Consider the following 14,158-nt stretch of genomic DNA (forward strand, 5'->3'; position numbering starts at 1 on the left):
ATGAAGATAGTGATGTGTGAACATCTTTGTTATAATTTGTGCCTTATCAAATATACTAGATGCATTCCATACCCTTTGATTTTTTTACCCTTGATGGATTGCAATGCAGTGTATGAGGAAAAAGAAGCATTGCTTTTCAGTTTTCTGTGCAGATCAGAATTATATGGTCAACACAAATATAAGAAAGATGGGCAAAGAGAATATCTAGAAGGTGTATCGGATGAGAGTTAAACTTGGATGTGATACTTTCAGAATAGCTACTACCTAAACTAAGGTATTTTAAGTGAAGTATGGGACTTGAGGCTGGAGACATAGTGATGCATGAGCAAGGTTCAAGTTTTAGGAAGTATATCAAAAGTTAAGGACAAAATAGTGTAAGCAATGTCAAAGATGGCCATGCATGTCAAGATACTGTTGTAGAGCAGAAATGGAACAAGATAATGAACGTGTTTCCTTAACATCTCCAAGAAATACTGTTATCCTGTCTGCACTTCATTAGTGTACGGATTAGGGTAGTTTTACGTAGAAAATGATAGCATTAAAATCTGGTGCATATGAATATTACTCTGATACCATGTAAATTTTATTGATTAAATTGATGATAACAAAAGAAGATGAAAGACTCCTTGAATAGAGAATACAAGGCAATCTTTCCAGAACAGAAACAATCAAGAATAGAAACATGAAAGACAAAAAGGAAACTAAACAACTAACTAAGATGACCATTAAGGGATTTTGATACCCTCCCTCAATGGTCATCTTAATTAGATGTTTAGTTTCCTTTCTGTCTTTCGTGTTTCTATTCTCTATCGTTTCCGTTATGGAAAAATCACATTGTATTCTCTATTTAAGGAGCCTTTTGTCTCCTTTTGTTATCATCAATTTAATCAATAATATTTACATCATAGCAATATGAATACATCACAGATCCACTGCTTCCAGTATTATATCTGCTCAAAGCCTCAAACAGAATCACAAAGATAAGATTTCATGCAGGCCTAACTATATGGCTAAATCAAAAGCTCAGTATATAATGTCAAAATTCTAATCTAGTCATGAGACATGCTTCTTATTTAGAAATCAGGTGTCACAAATGATGTTGAAATGCATAGTAGTTAAAATGCTTGTAGATCATTAGTGAGTAACCTCATTGACTGTTTCAGTTTGTAAATTGGTTTATCAATGCATAGTGGTCTGCTAACACCCTGTTGAGTGCGAGATATATGAATTTACTCCAATGGTATCAGAGTGTTATTGTTTTTCAATTTTCTGTTCATTTAGCCTGTAAAACTTGAAAATCTGATTAATAAATGAGGTTAAGGGGTTAGGATTATAACCAGCTGGAAAATAAATTTGGTGGGAACATCACAGTTACCCCTACTGCCAAGTGCAATATTGTTAGACTTGTTCTTGTTCATACTACTCAGAATGGTTGGAAGGTGTATCTGATGGATGTTAAGAATCCCCTCTGGAATGGGTATATGCAGAAGGGTTTATGCAAAATGGTAGAAGTCTTTCATAGACTCAAGTAGACACTTAGGGCTGGCGTGTCAAGATGGATAGTAATTTTCATCAGATTGGATTTCAATGCAGTGATTCAGATGATACTTTGTATATCCAATTTTAAGATAGTCACATTGTTATCCTCACCCACACTGACAATGATGACCCAACAGATTGCTCTATGAAGAAGGGATTCAAGATGGGATTTGACATGACTGATTTTAGTCTTCTTCACTACTACTTGGGAATTGAAGTATACCCGTGTCCACACAATATATTCATTTCCCAAAACTAAGTATAGCTCAACCATACTGGACAAGTTCAGCATGACAGATGTTAATCCTGCCATAACTCCCATGAAAAACAACTTGAATTTGTTTAAAGATGATGGTGGTGTTTTGTTGATTGCACCATGTAAGACAGTTATTTGGGAGTTTGATATACTTATTGATTACTCAACCCGATATATGCTTTGTAGTTGGAGATCTATCTTATTTACGCATGAACCCCACAACACTCATTGGCATATAGCCAAACATATATATTATTACCTTAAGTCAAGAAAAAATTATGGCCTTGAGTATTGTTGGATTTTCTGATGCAAATTTGGTTTTGTGTTTATGACAAAGTGTCCACTTTAGGTTACACTAAGTAAATGGGCTCAACTATTATCGTTTGGTGTAGTAAGGAACATGACACAGTGTAATGTCCGCAACCAGACACCCTTAGGAAATGAATGAATCTCAAAAAATGTGTGAGCTAATATGATAAACAAATACTGATAACCAATTATAGAGGCCCAAAAAGATGACTGAAACAAATGCTGTTTGGCAACATATATCACTTGTCAAACAAATTTGCAATCACAAACAGCAAACACAAACCCTCATAAGCTTATTTGGACCCTTGATAAACTCCCAGATGCCAAATTAATGGATTCTAACTACAGATTTAAATTACTATGATAATCTTTCTAATTTCATCTGATTCTGATTGATAAAAACTATGTTAATATTATCACAATCCTAATTCCAGCCTTTCCTTATCACAGAAATCAAAAAATTAAATATCATGAGTGAACTGAAAATCAGATTTTATCCAAATCACCAACAATATTCCAAACGCCAGATATTATTCAGGATAGTGCCAAACAATATTCTCCAACTCGTGGCTGACCCCACCTCAAGGATGCAACCAATACCTAAAGGGAAGCAATGAAGCTTAGTTTATGATATGGCAACCTCCAACTCATAACACTGTGATCTACATCCAAAGCTGCACTCCATATCAAAGATGATACACTTCAATCTAGTGGTATTTGCTGAGATGCTTGTACAATAGGAATAGGATCCACATTAAGTCAGTAAATAACCAAAGTTGAGCAAATATTTGTATAAACACACTCAGAAAATATAATTTAAAGGCAGCGCAACAATACAGATCTAAAAAAACCCTAATCACAATTTCTGGAAATACAATCAGCTTATATAAATCCTCAAGATCTTCTGTAAATCTGGAAACCTTCAATATGTTTGAATATCCAAGATCTTCAAACAATTTGCCTGCAAATATAGACCAGTCAATCACCAACAACGAACTCAAATATGATTCCTTGAGTCAAACCACCTCAATGGAAATGAGGGTTTTCATCCTCAATTCAATTATGAAAAAACAAGAGGGTTTTCATCCTCTTGTTCATCAATACCAAGATGATCCATCCTTGTGTGCTTCAAAATGCCAAAATGGAATGAACAAGACAGATGATTTTGAATGGATAGATGATACCTTGATGCGAGCATTGACTTTCCTTCTACAAGCGCTTTGCATCAGGCTCTCTCTTGTTGAGTTTTATTTGTCTTTTTCCCTCTAAGTATTTAAAAATACTTTTATATAACACTTGAATGCCCCTTTTTGAATTACGTTTTGAATAAAGTGTAAAAAGCACTTTTAAAATATTATGTAGTACCCATAATAATATTTAAGTTGCCCCTTTGAAAATAAATGGATAGGATCCACTTAAAATATAATTATGTCACTCCCCTTGCTCTACCCTTTAGCCTACATGAAAAGAGGATAGGCTAGAGGTCTTCTCCAAGGATCTAACCTTGAAAAGGAGACATGACACACATTGGCTAATTCTTCCAGAGTCGAAATATATTGCATTATCAGATGTTTCTTTTGAGATTGTTTATTTGAGGCATATCCTTGATGACCTTTTATGTTCACAAATTCCTGGTACTCCTCTGTGTATCGTGGTCAGAGTACCATTAAGATGAAAAAGTGACAAGTTTCTCATGCTCACATTTAACATGTTGATGTGAAGTATCACTATTTGCAGATTTTAGTTTCAAATAAGACACTGAACCCTTTGAATTTTCCTAATGTGGATCAAACAACTGATATGTTCACTATGCCTCTTGACCAAATCAAAGTTTAGAAAATTTGGAAATAGCTTAGTGTTTATCCCAAAAATCTTTATCTGATCACTGGGGGATTGTATTGGAATGTTTTTATTTTTTCACTTGATCAGATGTTGCCTTTGGATCGCGGGGGTATATGTTATATGATCCATTTTTGTAACTTCGTTTCTATTTTTTCTTAATAACTGGTCATCAGCATGTTGTGTTAGTTTGGAAGTTAAGGCAGTTTTGTCTTCCTCTATATTTATAAAGGCAGCAAGATTTATTCACTGAAATTAAAAGAATAATTTCTTGGGGTGTTTCTCAAGTTCTTCCCCGAAAATTCCGATGTTGATGTGGATTCTCCCATTATTAATCCTTGTTCTTTCAACAATAACTGAAAGCTTAGCGGTCCAATGATACTACCAACAATTGGTGCTGCCTAAGATCAGAGAGATGATCACTTGATTTTCAGTGGGTCATACTCCAAACAGAGAAAATGTACAATGGAAAAGATCAAAAGTCATATTGGACAATCTAGACCAACCTGGACAAACCAAAAGATATTAACTGACAAAAAATTCCAAAGAAGATAAATCTAATAATTTATTGAAATTCCATTCAAAGGCTTTGCGGATAATCAAAAGAATTAGGCTATGCATGTTACAATAGCAAACAAGGAAGAGGACAATATCCTTAGATGCTAGTTTCTTTCTAACGTTATTTTAAATTTTGCAAATAGTCATAAATCCATTTTAGCTATAGAACTAAACGGGTGACCTCAATTACCTTCATATATAAATTAATCTAAAATGCAATAACAACTGAATTTTATAGGATGTTTGAAGTTAAGAATATAACAACTTTCAATAGATTAAAAATGTGGACACACCATAGCACCATAATCTAAGTATATGTGTATGTGTGGGTATGTGACGGATCAATCGATCACTACCCAAAACAATATACAACCCAACCCAACTTCATACAATTTAAATCACATTCCACTTATCCAAAACCAACAACCTAACGTGACACCTCCCATCTCACAAACAAACACAACAAACCACATTCAACAAACAAACACAAACCTCACTCAAGCAACAAACAGAACACTTTAACTCAATAATAGGACCTCTAAGTTTAGATTTCTTTTCTAGTTATTTGCTTTGAGTTGTTTGCTTTCACTAGTTTAATTGTTCTTCGATTCTTAGCATTAGGAATAGTAGATTTTGAGTTAAACTTCAATCATTAACTAAAAAGTGCAGGAAGGCATCCCATAAGCTCACAATTTTAATTGTATGCGGAAGCAGAGGGATACCTTAGGAATATTCCTTCCATTTATGAAAATTCAAGAAGATATCCTTGAGACGACAAGAGATTTAACATCCTCTAAGGAATCATAATCACCAAAAGCATCCACAACAGCTGAAGACAAACTTTATACAATGGCTGATGAGGAAATAGAAAACTCAAAACAATATAGAGAACCCTACAGAACCAATATATATATATATGCTGCCTCCAACATGTGTGTGTACGCAAGCACATATGAACATTTAAATTAGACAACAATTCATTTTCTTTATTTTCAGATTGCTTTTTCTATATTTAAAGGAAGGGCGGCATACAAATAATCCCTCATGAACTCCAAAATGTCCTCAAATGCCACATGGCCATTTCATATTCTGTATGCTCCCACGACAATAAAAAAGGGTTTTAATCTAGAAAATTTGTACAGATAAGAAACAAGGTGAAGAGACAAATCTAGTAACATGGATCCACACACATGCATTCAGCTTTCTGAGATGAAATTTTACTTTGCTTTTAAGAAGGCAATTCTTATTTAGTCTCTATGAAGTGGAATACACATCCAGTCATGCAATGTAAGCATATATTTAACTCTTAAAACTACAATTGTATCACTAGTGTATAACTTTCATACCATGGAACCCCCAGCTGATGTAGAATAGGCTGTACTTCCAGTAGGGGTGGCCACTATAACACCATCAGCTTGAACCTAGCATTAAAGGAAATTAAGAAGTCAATGGACCCCAAAACATACCTCAATTACCAAAAAAACAAGAAAATCACTATCACTCCACTTGTAGTAACTAAATGATAGTAATCCAAAAACATAAGTAGAGAGGGCAACATAAAATCTTACTTTAGTTATAAGACGATTGTGTTCATAACATTCAATCTTGCATAAATAAGGGTTGGAACCACGATCAACCACAATTTCATTAAGAACATCAAACACTTTCCCTTGCATAGCCTTCCCATGGCGGAATATCTCACAACGTAATCGCATTCTTAGTGTAATATAAACACCATCTGTTGTATTATTTCCATGGATGACAGCCTTCAAATCTGTCTTGAAATCTTTAAACTGTTGAATTTAAAAATTGAAAATCAATAGCATAACAATCATAATGATGAAAGAGGAAATACTCCAAAACATAAGGCATATTTTAAGTTGTATTGAATTTACTCAGGTTCGATGATTACAGGATGTGCTGTGAGAAATCCAAGAGAACCAAGGTTGAAAGAAACTATAGGAGGTACTGCATGACGAAACAAATTTGATGCATGCAGTATCACACCATCACCACCCAAACACGCCACAAAATCAACTCTTTCGTGGAGATTACTGCACTTAAAGACAAGTTTCAAAGAATAGATAAATAATTGAAGGCCGCCATTTTTCCAGTTTCCACACATATACTATTGTTGGGTAATGATGTCCAAAAGAGTCAATCATATAAGCTTCATTTTACTGAAGTCAAAATTATACCCAATATCTTGATTATAAAAAGTCTGAATAAATCCAAATCCAGGGACTCTTGCAAAGATGTCATGCAGCTCAGGTTCCACAACAACATTCATTCTTTCTTGATGATACAAGAATGAAGCTACCTACATCATACATGTACATAAAGATAACAGTTAAACAAGTAAATGCCTGAATTAAGACAATTGTGAATTCTTTACATAAATTTTGGAAAAATAGAAGCACACTTAAGCGAGAAAAGTGTAAGTTGATCAGTTTTTCATCATATGACAAATCACATTAGGAATTGGAAATCATTGGGTTATAAGTGTTGAAAAATAATTAATTGAAGTAAATATTTAGAGAGAACAAAGTAAAAAGAGAGCAGTGTAGAACTTGGAATTAATGAGACATAGGTCAATGGCATTAGGCTAATTACAGAATGATGACGATTCAAGGTCATAACTGAAAGATTAATGATTCAAAGACAGCTTAAGAAACAATGCTGCCTACCATTCCATAAATGTTGAAATCATATAGGATTTTAATCAGTAAAATAAGTCCAGCGACTGCAACCAATTGACAAAAGGGCATGTTTCTCAATAGATTACATAAATTCTTACTATTTTTGTGTTATAAAATCTGATTAAAAATTAAACAGTTATTATCAATAGCATGCTCAAAATGGCTAAACATAATTGACAAAGAAATGGAACAGGCAACACCTTGTAAGATACAATCCACAACAATTAGCTAGCCACAGTTAGGAAATGTGCAGAGCAACCAAGGCAACAGATTAATGTTTTTCAAATAGAACATAATTTTGAAATGCATATCTAAATTGTAATCTCTTATCTTCACTAAAAGAAAGTCAAGCATAAAAGACTTCAAATGAAGAACAATGAAAGATATTAAGAACGCTCATTTGCACTAGACTACTAATTTGAATTACATCACTGGTACATGCAGCTAAATAATTCTAAGATCAACGTGCACAGTGAAAAAACTGGAAAGAAAAACCGTTTAGTTGGCTTGAAGCTAAGCAAGCCCTGCAGGCAATTTTAACAATCATCGGAAGACTAAGATTTTATTTAAATTAAACATGTAGAAACGAAACAAATAGTTGTGTCTAATAGACATGTACTACAAGCCATATCCTTCTGTTGTGCAGCATTTCTATGCTTTTGGCTGTGAAAAAATAACTATTACTAAATATGACTTGAAAAGGTGTAAATGGTGTTGTTATGGAGGCACTCTGTTTCCATTAAGAACTAGATGTTAGACATATTTTATTTGATATTTGAACAAATTTTAATGACGTGTCAACTATATTTCCCGATGTTGGTATTTCTTTTGATGCTTTACTAATGTGAGTCAGAGCATGCTACACAACTTTATTTTCACTGACAATATGGGTCTACGGGTTGTAAATAACTCGCTCTAATCTACAAATCATTTTTTTACGAAAATGTAAATGGAAAGTGGGGTATTAAAGAATGGCCCAAATAGGAAAGCACGCGCATGAATAATCTAACTGTATAAGAGTAGAATACATAAAAGTGGAAGGAACAACCACCTGATAGAAATTTTCAAATTACAATAACCATGTTCGGGAATAAAAGGGAAAAATAAGTAATGCTGATGTGGGAAAGTGATTAATTTACACAATCCTTCAAAAAAAAATTGTCAATGTCAAATATCCAGGCAGTTTCCTTTTCACATTAAAGTCATGCAAAAAACATATAAATACTGTTAATTTAATACATTATCACATGCTATATTTCCCTCAATAACAGTCACAAAAGAGAGAAGCAAGCAATTTTTTGAAAAGATTTTTTTATTAGGGACAAAGTAATGCAGAAAATAACACACAAGATGAAAAACTTTCAAAATGCTAAACATCCACCTAAAATCAGTTTTGAAGATGCAGGTTAGAAATCACAAAAGAAAAGCACCTGTTTTGCTTCTTCCATGAGTTCTTGCCCTAGTTTTTTTAAAAGTAAGACAGTTTTGGGTGGTGTCTTCCACATCAACATTTGCTGTTGGGTGCTAGGATGTGTAAATGCTAATGATGATTCTTTTACTTTTTCCCTTGCACAGGAAAATCCATCTGTGCGGACCAGATACATCTCCGCTTTTTTCCTTGATTGCACTCTCACTACACCAGTTGCAGAAGCACACATGTTCCCACTAACAGGTTCCAAATCATCATTATCCTCAGGAGGTGAATCTGAAGACAGTCTAACAAGGCTTTTATTCTGTTCTAAAAATGATCTATCACCTCCAATGCTACCATTGTCTGATTTGTTGGCATTTATGCCTTGAGTACCACTGGTACCTTTATCTATAGAAATCAAGTTATTGTCATCGTAGGTGTGTTCTTCCATAGATCTAACACCCGGAGATGGAGAACTGTGATCTATACAGGATGAAGCTGCATTTGAGATTTCTAGTTTTGCTAAACCCCAGCGTCCAGCAGCACCTGCAATCCCATTATTTTGATTTTCTACATCCACCTTAATATCAGAATTGATTGATTCAGAAGAAATCTTAAATCTTTTTCTTCCTGACTCAAAAAATGCCTTTGGGGACTTTTTCCTATTCTTGAAAAACTCAGACATCTCTCTCTTCAAAAGGAAATTACACTGTGGTATCTGAGCTTTAAATGGATCACATCCCAAATATAATTTCTGTTGGTTCAGAACATTCTGTTCTTCATCCTTTCCTTGCTTCAACTTTTGTTTATTATTCAAATCAAAAGAATGACTCATCATTTGCATACCGTCTTGCCCCATGCTGTTATCAAAACATAGAGAAGATTCAGGTTGAACAGTTTCATGTAAAGTGCTATTTTTGTCTTCAACTTTAAAAACTGAACCATTTTCCGATGTCAAAGAATTCAGACCATGTTTTAGTTTCGGATCTTGGGGATCCAGAGATCTTATCCAATCTTTACAGTCAAAGTCCTTGTCCACATGGTTCAATAACAATGGTGGCAGCATTCCATCAACTTTGGACAAGCTTGTTGAGCCAAAGTGTGAACTACTGATCAGTTCCCGCCATCTTGAGACCATGGCCGATGTTCTCCAAACTCCTTCCTGGCTGTGCAGATAAAGAGGTTCGTTCTTATTATTCAGAACTAAAGCTGCAAACTGCTCAACTTGCTCTCTTGTTGGTGCAGTTCCAACCTCAACAGGAAAATGCACAAGCTGGACCTTTCCAGAAGAAACTGCCATCTTAATGGCAGCTTGGTACTGCTTATCCTCAACACTTTCAGCTCTTAGATCAACAATGACTTTATATCCTTTATCTAATAACCATTTTAAGCCCTCCTCTGTGACCTGGCCACCTCTCCAGAATGCCACCTCTTCAGTGTCACGTGCTCTTCCAGTTCTTCCAGGATATAAATTTACAGCAGACCAATTTGGTAACACCGTGTGACAGGGAGCTCCTTCGCTGCGAGGATAACCTGCATCATAGCATACATTCTTCAATCTCTGCAGTCTCCTCCAAACGTCACTATTTTGCTGATCAGTTGAAAGAAAATAGCATTCAAGGGCAGTCTGCAACTTTGCACAACACTGTTTCATCTCAGCTCTGAAAATAGCAAGTGGTGGAAGTTTGTCATCATCCATGTTCTTATCTGTAACGTGAAAAGAACTCATACTGGAGTGTCTTCCAGCTAGAATATCTTGCCTCCCTCTATGAAGCAAAGTACCCATGCAAGCTAGCCCTGATACAACTTTCTCCTCTAATATTGGTACATCACTAGTTATAAGATCATCTGAACCTGATAAATATGTAATACTGCATTCTCCAGTATCTGGATTGCATAGAACATTCATTATTGCAGAGCGCAGTTGCTCAGCCACTCTAAAGATGCGACAAAACCCTTCAACTTCTGCAAGATCTCCCGGAAGCGGTCCAATCCGAAAATTTTGAGATTCATACTGTACCTGAAAAATATTTTGTTAACAGATACAATGTTTGTTATTTCAGAAAAAATATCATAATGCTTGCATACTTGACATCTACGTCCAAATTAATTAAACATGCTTCCTCTCTACAGAAAGCTACCAATGAATTGTTTGGAAAATTGAAGCAGATTAAAAGAATAGGCATCAACTGAAATTTATGATTTGTTCTGATAGGCACAGCTAAATTGCTTAAAAGGGGGATTGCGAGAGGATTTTAATTGTGGTTCCTTTATCTTTCATTATTTTCTATTTCTTTTTTTCCAAGGGGCTCTGAGAGTCCATCAATGAGTCTGAAGGGACCAAAGGATCTAAAAGGCAAAGATAAGCCTGATGGGAGCAAGAAGAGACCTAAATGGCCGTCATATAGTCACCACTACCAGGATAAGTGGTTATGGAAATGGCCTGTGCAGATGAGGTTAGTTATGGAAAAGAAAGACACCATTTTCAGAATCAAGGCACATGTGTATGGGATGTCTGATATCTTCCAAATCTATGCTGTCCAAACATTGCATTTTTTCAATATTGTTCTACATTGTTTTTTAAATCCTTCTGACATGTACTGTATGCTTTCCAAGGAATAACTCAGGTGAAATTTTCTTTTATATTTTAGAACTTGAATATTTGAATTACTCTTCTTCCTTTTCCTTTTCGCTTGTTTCTTGCAACAGATGTCCATTGTGGTAAGGGCTCATCCAGTTGGGAGACAGATATTTAGGTCTTTCTGTCTTCATGATGCACTGTCTCCAAAAATATCTCCAGGTTTCAGTGGGTTATAACATATGGGTAAGAGAACAATTAACTGAAACCTATCAACACGTATTAAACCCAAGTTTATATGGGTGAACGCTGGTAAACAGTGAATCCAAAAATCTTACTCTTACTAAAATTTTCCAATGTAAAGGAATAGTATCGGAAATACAACAAAACGTTTGTAAATAACGAAAACTTGACTTTAAAATAGAGAGGACCGCATAATGATCTCCAGACTTTGAAAACGCATATGAAAGTACGCAGAATAAAATAGAGCTCGAGTTGGCTCCAAAGTAGAAAAGGCTCAAGGGAAGGTTGTGATATCAGGGAAAATTTCAAATACCCAAAACACATCCACAGTGTACAAATTCACAGAGCTGAAAAAATTCTGAGAAAAAAACAGTCACTTAAAACTTTAAGCTTCCACAGTGCATAACATAGACTCTTTTCTTTGCCATACACAGAAAGTAGTCTTTTTTTAAAATAAAAACACAAAATTAATTTCGCACTATTGATTCAAAATGTAATGCCCACAAGAAGACTGATACCCAAAAGCAATTCTCCATTTAACATAGAATTTTATTTTTTTAAATCTAGGAATGAGGTGATTTGCACCCAGCGTAGTTCAAATGTCACAACTGAATGATTACACACTAATGAATCGGAAAAAATTGATACCCGCAAGCGATTCCCCACCCGCCACAGTAAATACCATTAAATTGGCAATGAAATGAGTTGTACCCATTTCGATTCAAACGTAGCAATTCAACGCAGATTCCACGCTAGTGCGTTAAAAAAACGGATAACCACAAGTAATTCTTCATCCAACATACGGTTCTAAAAAATTTAGAAACGAAAACTTTTGTGCCCACCTCAATCAATGCAAATTACACATTACTGGATGAAAAACATGATACCCAACCGCACACAATTCAAAATAACCTGGGAATGAAGCGATTGGCGCCTACCTCAGAGAGAAGATTTTCTTGCTTCCAATCTAATTCTGCTACAACCCCTCTTTGTCCATGAGGCCTAATTCTTAGCCTTGAACAGCTCCAATACTGTATATTCCTCGAACTGCGTATACCCAAATGTATGTTCAGTTTTGAGCTTGTTGTTAGGTTTATATGAGCAGGCCTTGGACATAATCTGTGCTTGGAAGGGGATATAGTCCTCTTGGGCCTCCATAAAAAAGTTAATGAAACAGGTAAAGCTGCCCAGCAATTAGCGCTGAGCTTTGCTTCTGTTTGGTGAATCGAAGTTGGAGAAGAGGACATGGAAACTGAGATCATATCATCTGTTTAAACTTTGAGTCTAGCACATGAAATGTTACCAAGCAGGGGAGGGAAAGCATCACAAGATCAAAACGACACAAAAACTTATATGTTCGGATCGAGTAAAAGGATAAACGCCCAGTAGACAACAATTTTGTCTTGTGGAATGCATGTTTTGGGTGATTTGGTCACGTTAAAGGTACATGGACATTATTTTGTTATTGGGTTGGTTTGTCCATTGCAAGTATGGTATCTTATGGTCAATAATTTGATACTGTAGTGGATTTTCTAGGCCAAATTTTCTCTTTGGTGTGAGCAACTAAGATAAGGTGATCTGTATGGATGGCAAGGAACAATTGTTGTGGTGGATACTTCTTTGTGAAAAAAATAGATTATGATGAGCATTATATAAGTTTTTCATGTTTGATTTTTAATTTTTGTATTTAACAAGTCCGTATGTTTTAAAATAAGTTTAATTAGTTATGTATTAATAGTTTAATTAATTTTATAATTTAAATATTAAAATATTATATCTTAACTAAAAGTTTTTATAGTGTATTTTATGTTTTTATAATGTATTTTATTTTTATTTTTTTATAATACAAATAGTGAAAAACAAGAAAATGAAATGTATTTTATGGGGTTGTGTTTATTGTTGTTGGTTAGTTGTAATCTTTTAATTTATTCTTGATTTGTAATAGTGGTAATAATATAATTATATATGTTTTGTATGAGCAAAAAGTGTCTAGTTTGTTGATCAATGCTATTATTATTGATAAGTATGTTATTATTTCTTTCGTGGTTTTATAATATAAATAAGACATTCGTAACATTATATTTATTTTTATTTAGGAAAATAACATACAAATCTATATTTATCATAACTACTACAACAACTTACATTAGATGTAATGGGGTGGCAAAGATTGGAACAAAAGTGGGACTTCAACCAGAAGAAGAACAATTTGTGAATTGTGGAAGAAATGCCCCAAGATTTTTCATTTAAAGTTGTAAATCTTATGCTCACATAAAGCTTATGAAGGAGTTGTTCATAAAAATTAAGAAGGAAACAAGTAGGATTTTAAAATCCAAACCCTAGGGACAATAATAATAATGTCAAGATTGGTGTTACTTTTCGGGAAAGATATAGAGGTAGATTTGGATCTTGGGAGTCGAAGGATAGACGCATTCATATTTAAAATTAGAGGTTATAGAACAATTATGGTTTTCTTGTAAAGGAATATCTAGATCTCATGTTTTAGAGGATCCTTCTAAGGTTGGATATGCTCATGGTTAAATAGAAGGGTTTGAAAAGTTTTGTAAAAAATAGAGATACATCTCCAATTATGGATATCTTGGATCTACCTTTATCTACAAAGATGAATGATTTTTTAGTTAAAGCTATTATAGCTAAATTTTGGAAGTCTCAACCTACAAGATGTATGGTGTTGAATTAGGTTAAGGATTATTAGTTATTGGTTA

The 14,158-nt window shown here is 34.4% G+C and overlaps 1 protein-coding gene across 1 annotated transcript in view; it reads right to left on the reverse strand.

Annotated features, from left to right (window-relative positions):
• The window catches only part of LOC131033662 (probable NAD kinase 2, chloroplastic), a 63,341-nt gene extending 50,430 nt beyond the window's left edge, over positions 1-12,911 (reverse strand). The window contains exons 1-6 of the mRNA XM_057964928.2: positions 12,371-12,911; positions 8,631-10,631; positions 6,700-6,821; positions 6,414-6,555; positions 6,070-6,294; positions 5,848-5,922 (exon numbers count right to left, since the gene is read on the reverse strand). Coding sequence (XP_057820911.2) covers positions 5,848-5,922; positions 6,070-6,294; positions 6,414-6,555; positions 6,700-6,821; positions 8,631-10,631; positions 12,371-12,694 — 2,889 coding nt within the window. The 5' untranslated portion in view covers positions 12,695-12,911. The remainder of the gene's footprint in view (positions 1-5,847; positions 5,923-6,069; positions 6,295-6,413; positions 6,556-6,699; positions 6,822-8,630; positions 10,632-12,370) is intronic.
• Positions 12,912-14,158: the final 1,247 nt, after the last annotated feature.

Source organism: Cryptomeria japonica, chromosome 5 (assembly GCF_030272615.1).
Source record: "Cryptomeria japonica chromosome 5, Sugi_1.0, whole genome shotgun sequence".
In the NCBI taxonomy this organism is placed as follows: domain Eukaryota; kingdom Viridiplantae; phylum Streptophyta; class Pinopsida; order Cupressales; family Cupressaceae; genus Cryptomeria; species Cryptomeria japonica.